This window comes from Salarias fasciatus, chromosome 14 (assembly GCF_902148845.1).
Source record: "Salarias fasciatus chromosome 14, fSalaFa1.1, whole genome shotgun sequence".
Lineage (NCBI taxonomy): Eukaryota > Metazoa > Chordata > Actinopteri > Blenniiformes > Blenniidae > Salarias > Salarias fasciatus.
Window position 1 is genome coordinate 5,441,211 of NC_043758.1, and position 15,600 is coordinate 5,456,810.

General features: G+C 45.0%; 1 protein-coding gene across 1 annotated transcript in view; it reads left to right on the top strand.

Annotated features, from left to right (window-relative positions):
- Positions 1-1,227: 1,227 nt before the first annotated feature.
- The window catches only part of b3glcta (beta 3-glucosyltransferase a), a 90,236-nt gene continuing 75,863 nt past the window's right edge, over positions 1,228-15,600 (top strand). Inside the window, exons 1-2 of the mRNA XM_030108708.1 lie at positions 1,228-1,405; positions 10,534-10,577. Coding sequence (XP_029964568.1) covers positions 1,339-1,405; positions 10,534-10,577 — 111 coding nt within the window. The 5' untranslated portion in view covers positions 1,228-1,338. The remainder of the gene's footprint in view (positions 1,406-10,533; positions 10,578-15,600) is intronic.

Consider the following 15,600-nt stretch of genomic DNA (forward strand, 5'->3'; position numbering starts at 1 on the left):
CCAAGCGCAGACCCTTCAGACTCTTGCTCTTGCTTGACTGTTGCTTTCAGACGATGGTTAAAGTTTATCTCCGTAATCGGAGATACAAAAAGCAGCAACGCTGATTGCCGAGAGGCTGCGGGAGGGGGGCTCAGGGGAGCCATCTTCTCCGTGTGACGTGAACGTGGGAAACAGAGCGTTTTCACGGGTGCGGGAGGAGCTGCCTCTCTGAGCAGTAGAAACACGAGGAAAGCTCAAACACACAGGCACGAAGGAAAAAAACGCTTTGGGGGTGTTTTTGGTGAGTACATAGCCATATAACAAGGTTAAAACATACAAAAAGTGAATTTTGCACGATACAGCCCCTTTAAAGTAGTTTGGAAAATATCCGCTATCTACAGCAGGAGTAAAATGGGAAAAACAGCAACCAATAGTCTTGACGGGACACCTTTTTTTTAAACCAATCAAATCCCTTCACCGTTCGACCTGCCCCCTGCGCGTACATGTCAATGGCGTGCACTGACCCTGGTTCAGTGCGCGCGTAGAAGGACGGAGCGTCGCTGCAGAATGGAGGAGAAGAATGTTTCGGGGTTTACTTACCGTTGAGTGCGCCATAAGTTGGTGTAGTGCAAATAAAGAAAAACGAAGAAACGAAGCGCTGAGGACAGGTTACGCCAGGAACGCACTGGACGCGGAAGCGCCGCGAGCGTCTCCGCTCCCAACGGGAGCTCCTCCAATGGGGTGGGAGCTGGGCGGAGCTGGGCGGAGCCTCGGGGAGACGCCACATTCGTGCTACATACTAGTTTTCCAAGATCACCAACCCTAGCTTTTCTATTTTTTGTGTTGTAACCTTCAGTGTTCATGTGAAGCTGTGCAAACAAACCTCCTCTGTTTGACCTTTGGAACCAAACTTGTTCCTAAAAACTTTTTAAAACGTTTTTTTTGCTCTTAAAAAAAAGTCCAAAGTCCTTCTTTCCTTTAACTTTACCAGAATTAAACTGCATTGCTGTGTCGAACCTACTCTGTGTGTGTGTGTGTGTGTGTGTGTGTGTGTGTGTGTGTGTGTGTGTGTGTGTGTGTGTGTGTGTGTGTGTGTGTGTGTGTGTGTGTGTGTTGCGTGGATTCATCCGGCCAGCAGAGCGCGTCCCTGCGCCTCTCTCAGCCGCGGAGCCGGGGGATGGAAGCCTCCTCCTCCACACCGCTCACACTCCCCGTTTCCCGTCAACTGCGAGAAGGAAAAGCCCCGTTGTTGTTGTTTCTTTTTCTTTTTTTTCTTTTTGGTGGAGAACAGTGACAGAAAGCCAATGCACTGCGCGCTCTCTCCGCCACACGCAGAAGCGCACGCAGGACTCCCGCAGGATGCTCTCCAACAGCCCGCACGTCTGGTACAAAGTGGCAGGCTGTTTGGTTTTCTTCTCCTTCTGCGGTGAGTTCTCACTTTACTTTCTAATCCTCGTGTCAGGAAACAGCTGTGAGGAAGAGGAGGAGGAGGAAGGAGGGAGAGAGGCTGTCCGGTTGTCTTGTTTTCGGAGACGTGCGTTTTGGCAGCGATCGGCGCGGTTTTTTATGTTTTACGCGTCGAGTCCCGGAATCCGCGGAGCTGCGTTTTTTCACAAGTGTTGGGAAGAAGTGCGGAGCCATGATCCGCCGCAACTTCCCGAGGAGTTGGAGAGGCGAGCCCCGCTCCGCGGCTGCCATGTGGCTTCACGCTGATCGCCGACTTCCGAGTTTAGATTTTTGGACTCAGTCGTCTCATTACGCACACTTGTGAATTGTATTTTAAATTCTGCCCCCTCCTCCTCCTCCTCCTCCTCCTCCTCCTCCTCCTCTCTCCCGGCGTCGCTTCCTCCTGAAGCCCCCCGGATCACTGCTCTCCAGGCTGGAGACCCTCAGAAGATTCATCAACTTGTTTTTCCTCCCTCTCTCTCTGTCAGTCTCGATGATAAGACGACTGCTGCTGCTTTATTTATCTTTTTTGTCAGTGTGATGTGAAAAAAAAAAGAGTTCAATGCACTTTTATCACACATCCTCTGTTTTTCTGCAGGAAGAAAGGAGCATCCTTCTAGTTAAATTCAAACAAGTCTGATAAACTGTTTCAGTGAGAGGCAAAAATACATGCAGCACAACCAGGAACATTTCATACACACACTCTCTCACACACACACACACAGCTCGGTGATGTGTGTAAGGTGGCTGCAGCTGTAGGGAGAATTGCACCGGGTGACCAATATTGCGTTTGCCCAGTCTACCGTGTGGAGGTCCTCCTGTACAGGAGCAGATAAATGGACGGTCTGCTCGCCCTGTGGAGACTGAAATCTGTCACAGCAGAAGTCAAACAAAACAAGTGAAATGCTGGAAGATCGGCAAACGTGTGGCTGCAGCAGAAAAATGGACCCTCCGCCCCCCGAGAAGGACATAAAACGTGAAATACTGTCATGTCTAAAGCTCCACAGATGCACAGGTTACAGGCTAACGGAGTATCTCTGAATCTTAATGCTGCAAGAAATTACTTCTGGTCACACTGATTCATTATTAATTAGGTTCCACACAGGATAATGAGTTTTTAACCTGCACTTGGTCAGTCTGTTACTTTGCGTCTCTGCCTTCTTTACACCCGATTGCACTCATGTCATATAAGCACGCCCTCATTAATTTCAAGGCTTTTATCATTTGCTGAGAATGGAAAGAAAAAAAAAAGCTTTTCCAGTATCAAGGTGGTGATCAAAACAAGGAGCTTGTATTTTAGTGCAATCCATTTGCAATTACTGGATCAAAATTTAAGATTCTGCAGATTAAACAGAAGCCTGGAGCTGACGGGTTTGTCAGAAATACGATATGTGGAGGGCGATCTGTGCAGCCGCTGCTGCACGAGCGGCACGGCCGTGTTTGTGCGTCTGGCACCGAGTCAAGCACATTTAGTTGAGCTCGAGACTCTGACAAGGATGCTCGTCTGCTCGCCCTGTATGCAATATTCATGGCAGCGGGGCCGAGGTCTGGAGACTGGCCAGTTTGGTGACATTCGTGTGCCGCCGCCGCCGCCGCCGCCACCGCTGCTTTTCAATGATGTGGTCTGAAGATTCAGCTCACTGTCATTTCTGATGTGCAGTGGAGCGGGTTACAGTGGGGGGTCAGAACGAGGTGCAGCACCTCACAAGTTTCAGCGTTTAAACCCCCATGGGGCCGCTTTCAATCTGCCACATGAGGCAGCTGCACAAAAATCTGCTCTGATTATTGATTGAGGGAAAATAGTCAAAGTGAACGTGCTTTCCACGGCTTTTTTTTAAGCTGATTAGAGATTACCTTCAATCTCAACTTCACACTTGGAAACTTTTAATAATATACTTTTTAATTGATCAGTTATGGTTGATATAAAACTTGACACTGAAAGCCAACACAGAAGCTGAGAGATGATGGCTGGTGTGATTTCCATGCCTCTCCTGAGTGCCTCCCCCCACCCTGACAGCTCAATTCGGTGACAGTAAAAAAGGATTTGAGAGATAGATGTGAGTGACGGTGGCGAGCAGAGTGCCGAGCCACAGAGAGCAGCTCTCCGACAGCAGCCTTTGTTCTGGCCATCTCGCCGCCGTCCCAGATTTAGGGCAGTGACCGGAGGAATGAGATTGCAGCCGTGTTGGGTTTTTCTCCGCGGGCCGGAGTGTCTCATCTGTGGCCGACAGCGCGAGCGGGTCAGGGATTCGAGGGAACTTGGGGGCTCCGGCTGCTGATGTGGCTCTTTTCACAATGAGAGGAGCGAGCTCGGAGTGTTTAAAGGCATTGTGTAAAGATGCCCTGCCGAGCGCTCTCACACTTTACATTCAGCGTGTTGGAGTCTGGAGAGATTACTGCTCGTGTCTGGCTCATATCAGGGCGAGCTGAGAGCTGTGGTCCACTCCTGTAATGAGTCTTTATTCAAACTTTATTCATCTGTCCAATGTTTAGCAATCATTTAATGAAAATAAGTGCAACCGAGTTGGAATGTGAAAGTGTGCGTGTGTGGATGATGAACCCTGGAAAGGGCCGTATTTCTAAATATTTGGGAATCTCTGATTTAAAATGACTTTCTGTGTCAATTCAGAGACCTTTTCGCTCATCGTACTCACATTTCTACTCCTCATTGTGAGTAAAGCACAGAGATAATGATCGCTTCGTTCCATTAAGAGTCCCACAAGGCCTCCGCTCCGTTCAGCCGTCATTCCTGTCCTCTTTCACTGCGACGCAGCGAACAGGAATTTAGATCAATGAACTGAATAGCTCTTTAGTTTTTTTTTAAAACTTAACAAAATCTGTGAAAAATGGCCAACTCCAAGCCTGTGATGCCTGACTCCGTCCCGACTAACAGGCCACAACGGAAAGACATTTGAAGCAGCGTTTGATCCCGGTGCTGGAGAGCGTCAGGGTTTCAATGCCTCCCTGCTCCAACGATCTTGATTGTATTAGATTTTTTTCTCAGGCCTTTTTGATCTGTTCCAACTCGCTATTTGAGGCGTCTAAAGACCAACGCAGGCTGTGCAATAGAAAATACCAACAGCTTCACCCACAATCAGCCCAGCTGACTGTGGGTGAAGCTATTTTAAACACTGGACATGTCGCCAGGACAAACACACACACACATGGTCACACACACTCACGTTCATATATCCGGGAAACATTACAGATATAAATATTACATTAATCTCAAGCACTGTGGAGGAAAACCAGAGTAGCTGCAGAAAACCCACACGCAGGGAGAACATGCAAACTCTGCAAAACTCTCTCTCTGAGTCTTGATTGAAACACAAAGGATTAGTTTTTCTCTCGACTCGTCGGAGCAGTCAATTAAACCGTGAGAATGGAGTCTGTGACAGGAGCTTTTGTTGCGTTGTTCTTACACTGGTGAGTCAGAGAGGAAGCTAATTTGTGTGTATATTTCACACGGATTTCAGATGAAATATCTTATGACCGTTTAGTCTGCTTCACACTTTGTGGTCGACTTTTGGAGTTCTGTTAGTTTATGGCTTCTTGATAGTCTAATGTAGAAACAGAACTGAAGCTGCATCTATATACAAGACTTCAGAGTCAAAATCTGGTGGAATTTTTCCCTCATTGGGTTGTGTTGCTCCTGAGCTGCTTACAGGAGCAGCGCTGGCCGAAGGACGACCTGGAGAAGAGACGGCGATCCTAAGAAACAGTTTGATGAGGAGAACAGAAGGGTTGGTTATAAAGTGGTGTGAGGGCCACAGGCCTTGGTCAGTGGGTTTTTCTGCCCTCCTTCTGCTCTCCTCTTTCAGAGCGGCACTGATCTCCCGCCCCGTTGAGGGATTGGCTTCACCTGTTCGGAGCCGTTAAAGAGTTTTATGAATCCAAACTGGCTCAGGCTCGCTTTCAGGCACCTGCCTTGGTCGGTTTGGTTTTGGGTTGATTAATTTAAATATTCTCAGTGAATTATTTGTTTCTTTCCTATATATATTTATTTTTTTATTTTATTTAATCTACTTCAACGGTATTTTGTTTTTTTATGAAGGAGAGTTACTTCCATTAAGAGTGTGAAATTTTCTTTCAGTGGCTTTACCAGTCCTCTGTGTCTGTGCTGATTGGCCAGTAATAATTAGGAGGCGGAGCAGGAAGGAGAATATGGTTGGTGGTGAAGGCCTGAGCTGAAGAGCTGAGCAGAGAGATGATTTTTTTTTTTTTTTTTTTTTTTTTTCCAAATGACTTCCAGTAAACTGAACTTTAACCTTCAACCTTTAACCTTGCAGCTCTCTTCCTGCTGCTGGATCGTGTCCTCCTGAGCCTCTGCGGTGTTGCTCCACCGCTCTTTAGACTTGGTGGATATTCCAGCAGAGCCTCACAGACTTGTCTTGAACAGAAGATCGAATAGAAATACTTTTTTAATCCCAGAGCAGATTCCTCCACTCAGCACAGGACGGTTCTGTTGGCACATTTTTCCTGATTATTTGAGGTTACATTAATTCTACACCAAATAAAAATGTCATCTATTGCGGCTCTTACTGTATTTACTGTGCCAGGAGATCGTTTTAGCTTTTACTGGGTTTGGAGTCGCTCCTGTATGCCTGCTGGTGGCGTCTGAGCTGGAATAGAGAGTTTAAATTTAATGTGACGCGACGTGCCAGATGAATCCGCTGCCTCCTGCATGCTTAGCAGTAAGCTGAGCATTTGTCACAAGTGCAAATCAAATGCATTATTACAACGGCACATGCGGCACAAACTGCGGGCCATCTGTGAGGACATATTTTCATTAGAATGGGTTTCCCTGTCTCGGTCGCCACAAAAGTATTGTAATTTCCCCTGAAAGAGTTGTTGGCATCTTGGAATTATATCCGCAGCCTTTCAGACAACAGAAAACATGCTCATGATGGATTAAGTCATTTCTGATCACCGGGGACTCCGCAACAATCCTTGATATATAGGACTCTGAGCGCTCGTCTGGCTCGGGGTAGACCGGGGTTTCAGTGTGGGAGGACGAGTCCTCACAGAGCCGCAACCACACTGTGCTCCCGCAGAAAGCAGCTCAAACGCAAAATGAATAATATTTTCTCGCATTCAGACACTCCGAAGTTCGAATCCAAACAAGTCAAGAATGCAGATGAGTTATTTTTGTCTCCGCTTGTGTGGGGCCCAGTTGATTACCCACTTGTCTTTCCTGTGTGGTTTTAGTTTGGTTACCTTCGAGAGCCACTTCATGCCATGTGGTGTCACGTGGACGGCGTTACGGGTGAAACTGAGCGGCGGCGGCGGCGAGCTGCTGGATGCGGTTTGTGGAGAGGCTGACAAGAGTTGAATCCAGGTTTAATGGCCCTCAGCTCAGTGATGTTTGCACGCTGGTCTCACAAGTGGCTTATATATATATATATATATAATTTTAGATTTTATTGTTTTTTCTTGGATCAAATGACTGCAGTCGGAGCTGTTTTCGGAGGCTCTCCACTGCCTCATCTTTCTTTGAGCGCTCCAGACCTGGTGACTGTCACAACTCTTTCAAAGCTGACTGCTAATTTGCATTCGAGTTATTATAACAACACCTGGATAGCTGCCCTGGCTATTGTGATTTGGTTTTTTCAAAGCGCTGACATGCGTGCGTCGGTGTTTTTCGGCTCCCTCGGCCCCCATTAAAAGCCTGATGAAGTCAGACGCTGTCAGACAAGTAAACACGCTGCATAATTACACCGGATCCACAAAGATTTTCACCTTAAAAACAAAGAGTTGATGAGCAGGAAAGTGTCCCAGTAAAAGAAAGCAGGTGTCCTTTTACCCGCCGTGCATCATTCTTTACGTGACACACTTTGGATTCCGCTTACATGCCTTCCATCCCGATTCCCTGCCTTTGTTACGAGCACCGTGCTCCCCGGCTAATTGCGTTGGACGTCTGCTTTTATTACGACGACAATATAAAACGAGCAGCTTGTTGAAGAGCGTTCAGCGGCGCCATTCGCGGCTTTCATGGCGTAAAGTGATTTCCAGAGTTTCTCAAATCAAAGCGAGCGCGCTCCCCTCGGTGTGGCTCAATTGGAAACATGGTGGGAAACAACAGAGTTGATTATGCAGGCGGAGGAGGCGACGAGACGGAGGTGCTCCCATCAGCGCTCCTGTTAGAGAGTAACTCTCCCATCTCCGCTCTCTGAGCGGCCCCGGGTCTCCCTCTCCAGGGCCGGCCATGAAAAGACGGGAAGTTTGAGCAGATGTAGCAGAATGCATTGTGAACCTCGGCGTTCTCCTGCAGGAAGCTTTGTTGCACGCCAAATGGTGCATTTTTAATGCCGACAGACACCGGAGTGATGTAGCGACTGTCTGCTTCAGTAGAGCTCAAGTTTGATCTGATTCTACTTTTTACTCACTTCATGTAATAATAACAGCTCCTGTACTGGAGGTGGTGCAGTGGCTCGCACCGCCTTCGCACAGCAAGAAGCCCCAAACTGCATTCTGGGCCTGGATTCCTCCTGTCTGGAATTTGCATATTGTCCTTGTCCGTTCCTGTTTTCTTGTTTCTTTGCATCTTGATCTTCAGTATGGAGGATACGTCTGTCTGACGCCTACTGGAGCAAACAGAAACAAGATCAGGCTTTAAATTGCTGCTAGTGACAGTATCATCACTTTGGCTCAAGAGAGCCGTTCAAGGTCACGGGTTCAAATCCAGGCAGGGCCTTTCTCTGTGTGGAGTTTGCATGTTCTCCCTATGTCTTTGTGGGTTTCCTGTTTTCCTCTGGGTGCTCTGGTTTCTTTCCATAGCCCATAAACATGGATCAGTGAAAGGATGGACACGATTCTGCTGGAAATTCAACAAAAATGACTCTAAACTGAAGAAATGAGGGGTGATGACTGGGATCTTTTCTTGCTTTGTATTGATATTGACGCCCCAGTGTCACGTCTCATGTGTTTCCTGACTGCGTTGGCTGTTGAATTTGAAGTTAATTTTATCAAATGCCAATAAAATGTCAGACTTAATTTCAAAAATCAGCATAATGCGTCAGTTTCCGCGTGAAAAAGACACACATAGATTGAGTTAGTGTCGCACCGATTAGCACATTGTCAGGACTGATGTGAGGACTGAAGATCGATCGTGCTTACACAAAACAAACTTTTTCCATTTGCTCATAAATCCAGTGAAAACACTGGAATGTGAAGAGTCGGTGTGTTCTGGGTGTGAGTCAGTCGGTTGTGCTGATTGCGCATTTGACACCTTCTGCCATCCAGAGGTGACGCTGCTGTAGCTGCAGACTGATCCCCGAGGCTACTGATGGATTTCAGTTTTATGCAGAATGAGCAAACATCCAGTAATGCTGGGTGATTGATTGGGTGGATGGATGGAAGGATCGATGAAGAATCGGCTTATACACACAACATTAACAATTGAGAGAATTATTCTTTCATTCTGTGATGTCTGGGGGGTATGTTTATTTGTCTGTGATTAAAAGAGTGTGGAAATACATTTTATCAGTGTTTTTATCGAAACACCTTTTTTTAGAAGTTAACTTTAACGTGATGGACTCGAGCTTCACCTTTGAACAAAGAGTGCAGCAGTGATGACAGTTCCAGACCACATCAGCTGTAACCAGCACAAGAGCAGCTCTGATTTTCATTACCTGCTCACAACAGGTGGGGTTATTAAACACTCGCTGCGTAATATTTTTTAACTCTACATTACATTATTCGGCGTCAAACTTGACAATCCATCCAGTAATTAATTCCATGAAAACCCCAACTGGGCTTTTTTTCACGTCTGCTTCTATTGAAATGCTGGTTTTTATAAGTCACTCTTAAATGAAGCTGTAAGCTTTTGTTTTGCCGTAGAAACATGACATTGTTACACTTCTTGTCTTATATTTCCGAGGACGGTTTGATTTAACGGCTCGTCGGTGTCTCTTTTGTGCTCTCTCTCTCTCTCTCTCTCTCTCTCTCTCTCTCTCTCTCTCTCTCTCTCTCTCTCTCTCTCTCTCTCTCTCTCTCTCTCTCTCTCTCTCTCTCTCTCTTTTAAACTTTTTACAGAAGCACTGTTTGCTGTGAACGGCGTTGCCTTTCTGGATTAAGCAAAATGTGGTTTTCAAATATCAACCCTTCTCTCTGTGTGAATATAAAGAGCCTTGGATGTAATCACTGCTATCATGTGTTTATTGTCTGCTCTTGTTAAAACATTTTCCACGTTTTCCTTCGTTTTATTCGTCAAGTTTGAGCCGTTTGAGAGCTGCTGTGTGTTTGTCGGTTGTTATTATTATTTTGGGGTGAATAATTGAGTGCGTTACGTTGCTCATTTGTTCTGAACTGGTGGCTGAATTCCCGGCTTTGTGCTCAGAAGTGTTTTGAAGTTAACTCGGCTGCCTGAATAATTCAAGTGGAGGGTTCCCTCTGCAATAGATGGAATTAATATCGGGCCAAATTAGTGCAGACTGGGTCATAAAAGTAAAGTCGCAGAGATTGTATCAATCTCATGAAATATGTACATTTATATGGGACTTTTATGTTTGGCTCGACTTGGCCTCGGACAGCGGGGGTTTGAGGGAGGCTTGTTCCTGCAGCTCATATCTGCTTTGCTTCAGGTCTTAATCTGCTCTCTCGGTTGAACCCTGATGGCAGCGAGTCAGGAGAGGAAATCTTGCTGTTTCCCTGTTATGTCGCATAATTAAAGTCAGATTTAAAGCCGAGTGATGTGGCGGCGGAGGCGGCCTGATTTGATATAAACTGTGGTATTCATTCTTTTTCGCCGCCGCTGCTGCTTTTGATGTATTGATTTGAAATCCTGGGAATCTTTCAGTGAAGATTTTCTTGTCTCTGAATCGATGGCGGTGTAATTGGATAGAAGCTCTCTGGGCTCTAATTACAAACTCAGATGGATGAACCATGCCCTGTGCTCTCTCAGGTCCAACGGCAACTAAAGTGAAAGTCAAGCCCAGAATATATTTCTGCCATTAAATCATAAAAATGGACGATTTTCTGTTTTAATTTCATTTTAGAATCCAGCTTTGTTGAACTTTCCCACAGGAAAACATGTATTTCACATTGAAAATCAAATTATTGTGGCTTTATAATCATCTGAAATGACATAATCTCTCTTATTTTTTTCAGATTACGCTGATGTTGCTGCTGGCAGCTCAGGAAAAAGCTCTCAGGTAAGAGAAACTGTTGGCCCTCGTTATTCTTCTCTTCCTGTGTGAAAATGAGTCGAGAAACCTTTCAGAGTTTAAATTATGGCTCATTATTTCACCCTTTTCTTTCCCGGTCCTCCCACTTCTATTAGAGCCTAATTTCCAGATTAAAATCAAATACAAACAGCCGCTTTCTGTTTTTGACGGATTGATGATTGGCCTCCAGATCAGGAGCGTACTCCCTCGTTTTCCCTCTTTGCCCAAGTTCAAGATGATTTCCCTGCTCTGGCATTCTCTGTAGTCTGCAGTTGCTGCCCGATAAATTATTAACGTGTTGGGTTGCTCTACTTCTGATTGGTGTGAGAGGATGTTGACAGTGAGCCTCCTGGCAGAGGTGCTTAGCGTCACAGAAATGGGAAATTACTCACTTGCTTCTCACAGATTTTCCACTGCTTCTTCTCTTTCTGAGAAACTATCAGCGCTTCGTGTTGCAGTTTGCCCTCATACCTCGCATGAGACCCCCCCTCCCCAGTTGATTCCACTTTTGTGGCCTTTCTTTGGGGACTTTACAGTAGAGAAGAGGTTTTTAAGGTTCTGAATAATGTTTAAAAAAAAAAATAAGCCAAAGACATTTTGCAGCCGTCACTGAGAGGATGTTGCAGAGTGGTTGTCCGTGAATGAATGAGTGTAATGACTATCCCGTCCACTACACCGATTTGAAGTAATAATTTAATAGTTTTGTGGCTGGATGTCATTGGCCGTTACTATCATTATTGGACATTACAGCGCGGCTGTTGTACAGCAGGGTGGACACGAAAAAAACAGCTTCATCTGTTCCCGTCTGGTCTGTTTGAGTTGAGTGAAAGAAAAAAAAAATCTAGAATCAAATGGAAATTAGTGTGTGATGTTTGTGCGTATTGTCATTTGTTTCTATTGTGTCGAACATCAATTGTTTTGCAAAACATCCTGTACATGGAGCATAAACATAAATGAGAATCTGCATAAACTGTCACTCAGAGTTTCACATTCAGCCGTATCACATCACGTTTGAGTTGGTAAAACAAGAGTTTCATTCAGGACTTCTCAGCTCAGAGCATCTTTAACTCATTTCTACGAGGCGTTTAAAACAGTGTATTGGAAATAAATCAATGAGGCATCGACTGTTGGTTTGGCATCAGGTCTGTACGGTGGCCCAGAAGGATCAACGCAACAGCCAAAAGCCACAAGTTCGCCCACAACTGAAGTGTGCAGCGCCATGAAGAGCAGGCTTCGTTTGAGGGGGACAGTATTTTCTGACACACCATTTAAATTATTTGAGAGTTTTAATGAAACACACAAAGTGCAGCTGCTCCGTGATTGTGATTTATGCTTTGTGTTTTCATGAATCTGCAGTGTTGGTGTTGGTCGCCATGTTGAAATGGTCGTGAAGCTCCATTAAACTGTCCTGTAATCAAATTAGTCCGTCAGGAAATATCGACCCCTGAAACCAAAACCTGTTCTTCCCTTTGCTGTTGTCGCTGTTGGATTGACCCTTCTGGGCCACCGTAGGTTTGGCTACAGTTCTTTGCATTTTCCTTCACTGAGGTTTAGTCACGTGCAATATTCTTCCAGAACAGCCTACAAAACATGGAGTAGCTCTAAACTCAACGAGTCGACCAGTAACTGGAGATGTGGAAACACTCTGCATTTTAATGCGTGTTCATCTACAGGGAAATAATGGCCGAGCGGTTGTAAAATAATAGTAATAAAAAAAAACAATGAAAGAACAAAATGTCTTGAAGCGTTCGTCTTTTATAAGCTTGTATTCATGAGACGCACAAAACGAAAATGACCTCTGAATTAAACAAAAAATTGCATCAGTTCTCAGATGAAAACAGCGGCGCTTTCCGTTATCAGTGCACCTGTACAAAAGGCTTCTCTGTCAAAGCGGCGGCTCCGGTCTGTGTAAAAGCTCCATTAGGGACAGCTGCCTGTCAGCGCGATAAAACAAAGATTTAAATGACATCCATTCGGGAGAAGAAACCCATTAAGGGAATGAAAAGAGCTGAATTTTCACAACAATGGAAACAACCAGAAAAGACACGTCTAATGCGCTGGGATGAAAGGCATAAAAGCACAGAGGCCTTTTTTTTTTTTTTTTTTATAAGAACCTATATTCAAACACTTTAATGTCTGCAAAAAGCATCTGGAGAAAAATCTCTGCATGCATTTCAGTCTCTGTCCCCCATGTTGACCCGACCGTGGAGACGGGGCGGGCGTTTCCCACCGCGGCCTTCTGCTCACTTTCCCTCCACATCACAAGTATCTGAACACACAATCGCAGACCCTCCCAGCAGCGTTTTGAATGCTCTCCAACATTCGCCCAGCGTTGACAGATTGCCCAGACGCAGAGAGCTACTTTTACTCCATTGTGAGAGCAACATTTGTGGTTTTTAGTAACATTCGCTGTGCGATTTTTCTGTAAAAAAAAAAAACAAAAAAAAACCCGCGCCCATCTGCAGAGTGTGAAGCAGGTTGTTGCCCCCTTTTCAGATCTCCTGAGCAGACGAAGAACATTAACAAATTAGAGAGGAATGCAAATTTTTAGGTCATGGACGCGTTCCAGTTTAGTTAGTGGAAAGTCATGATATTTACATCGAGGCCCGGGCGGCGGGCTTTGGCAGGCGTTTACACGCACAGCGTTTTGTAACACATGCTGATAAATTAGTGGACTCCAACCGAATGAAACTGATTTATTATTTCGCACCTAAAGTTTTGGAATAGATTAATTACTGCTCACTTCACAGCGGGTGACAAACTTTCTGCAAAAGTTTTATGATAACTCATTCCACACTGCCGAAAAATAAACATTTGAATTTCTGACTGCAACTAAATGAGCTGGAAACTTTCGAGTCGGGTCTTCCAGCGTCTTCCTGTCGAAATGACCAATCTCTGACACCGTTGGCTCAGAGGGAGTTTAATCTGCCAAGAGTTTCTGAAATATCTCAAAACTTCAGCAGAGCTTCCCAAATGCGCTGCTTGAAATGAAATATGTTCAGAACATTTCAATAACTTTTTTATTTTTTGCATACTGGTTTTAAACTGAGCATTGATGCTGCACACCAGTCTGAAACCTTCCCAGTTTATGAAATAATGAGTTGAACATTGCAGTCTCGCCTCCATCCAGGTCAGGAACTGTTCAATCTGCACCTCTAGTCTCTAAAGCCTCGAATCTGTGGTGTGCAACATGCAACCAGCAAACTGAAAAAGTTTGATTAATGACAGAAAACAGACATTTTAGATGGTGGATTCTGGTTTGGACAAGTTCAAATACCTTTTATCATCAACAAGCTTTTCACTATTTCTACATATCAGCAAGAAATGAAACAAACAATCTCTAATAAAGATGACTATTGTTCATTTTTCATGAATGTCCCCTGGGGATTAATAAAGTATTTCCCATTTGTATTCCCTCCATTTAATTTGTATTTAGTGATCAGTTGATATTTTAAGTCTGAAAACATCATGAGAATGGGATTTTTTTTTGAGGACGACCTTTTTCTTTTATAAAGGAAGCCATCTGTAAGTATCTAAGTATCTGTCCTTGGTTTACTTAAAAAAAGATACTTTTTTTCCTTTTTTATTTACAGTTTATAGTTTGGATCACAAGTTTTATTGTCCTTGTTGAAAAAGAAAAAGGAGAAAAAATTTCAAACCAAAACATGCTGGAGACAGTGTAGCCGTCCTTGTATTTAAGCGAGACATTTTTATTTGCTCTTTGTATCGACAGTAGCGAGACTTCAGCAGCTTGATGGTTGATTTTGAACAAAGTGTTCAGCTTCCTTAGTGTCTTCTTATTTAGGGAATGATGTAAATAAATGTGTGTGCAGATCTATAATCTATATTATTAATGACCTTATCGAATAGAAATCCATTATTTTGTGATCTGTATACGGTATATCATATTTGATAAATGATTGTTTGAAAATAAAAGAAAGAGTCAGTCTGTCGTTATAATCAAGCTCTTTGGGAATTCAGGAGTATAAACCTGCGTTTCATTGGTGTTTTTCTCTGAAAAGACTAAATCCACCAGCGTATTCTCTTAAAACCTCTGTTAGTTCACATGATTTTCAAACCCAATAAGCTGCTTCTGCACTGGAGAGCGGAAGCAGATCCTCCAGCTAACTTCAAACAGCTGTGCTCGTCCCATCGCGGCTCAGATCTGGCCCCAGTCCGCCGAGGCTCCTGTAGTGAGTGATTATGGCCGACGCCGATCGCAGAATGCAGAGCAGCAGCCGCCACGCGCTATCAGGCCCGCCGCCGGGCGCCGGGTGCCGGGCGCTGGGCGCTCTCCTTCAGTGCAGGGGAAGATTTGTTCAATTACACCGTCTGCTTTGATCAGTGCTGTTATGTATGACGCCGCGGCAGGAGGCTCATGATATGGAGAGCAGCCGGTACAGTTGCAGCCGTGTGATTCCCAGCAGCCGCCGTCCGGCGCAGTCCGTGGCTCGCATGCCAGCGTCGGCCTGAACTCGCAGCGACTCGGAGGAATTGGCAAAGCGGAGCACAGGTAGCGGGATAATCTGCCGCTTCAGGGCTTCATAAACAAGCTCAACAACAAGTGTTCTACAGATTCGGCTGCGAGCAGGACGCCTCGACGCCGCGTGCTGAGAGGAATGGCGAGGAGGGCGACACAATGGGGAGAAATTACCACCAGTCTCTTGAATTTTCCATCCTTTTTGTTTTATCCTCCCTCTGCGCCTGACTTCACTTCTTTTGAGCCTTTGTGAAGACATTTTTGAAAAGAAATTTCAGTTCTACTCTGGAAAGGTCAGCTTCACCTTCCGGTGGTTCATCAGTTCTGGGGTGAAAGCAACAAGTCATGCCACACACACACACACACGCAAAAACACAGCCACTACAGCAGAAGTAATCAAAAGTGCTCAAGGTTGTGAGTCGCTGAGCTGCTTTATGTGTTTCCAGAGGCTTAATGGTTGATTCCCAAAGATACACAATCCAAACATTTCAGTGAGCCGTTCTTATACCTCTCAGCCTTTCATGTGTTCAC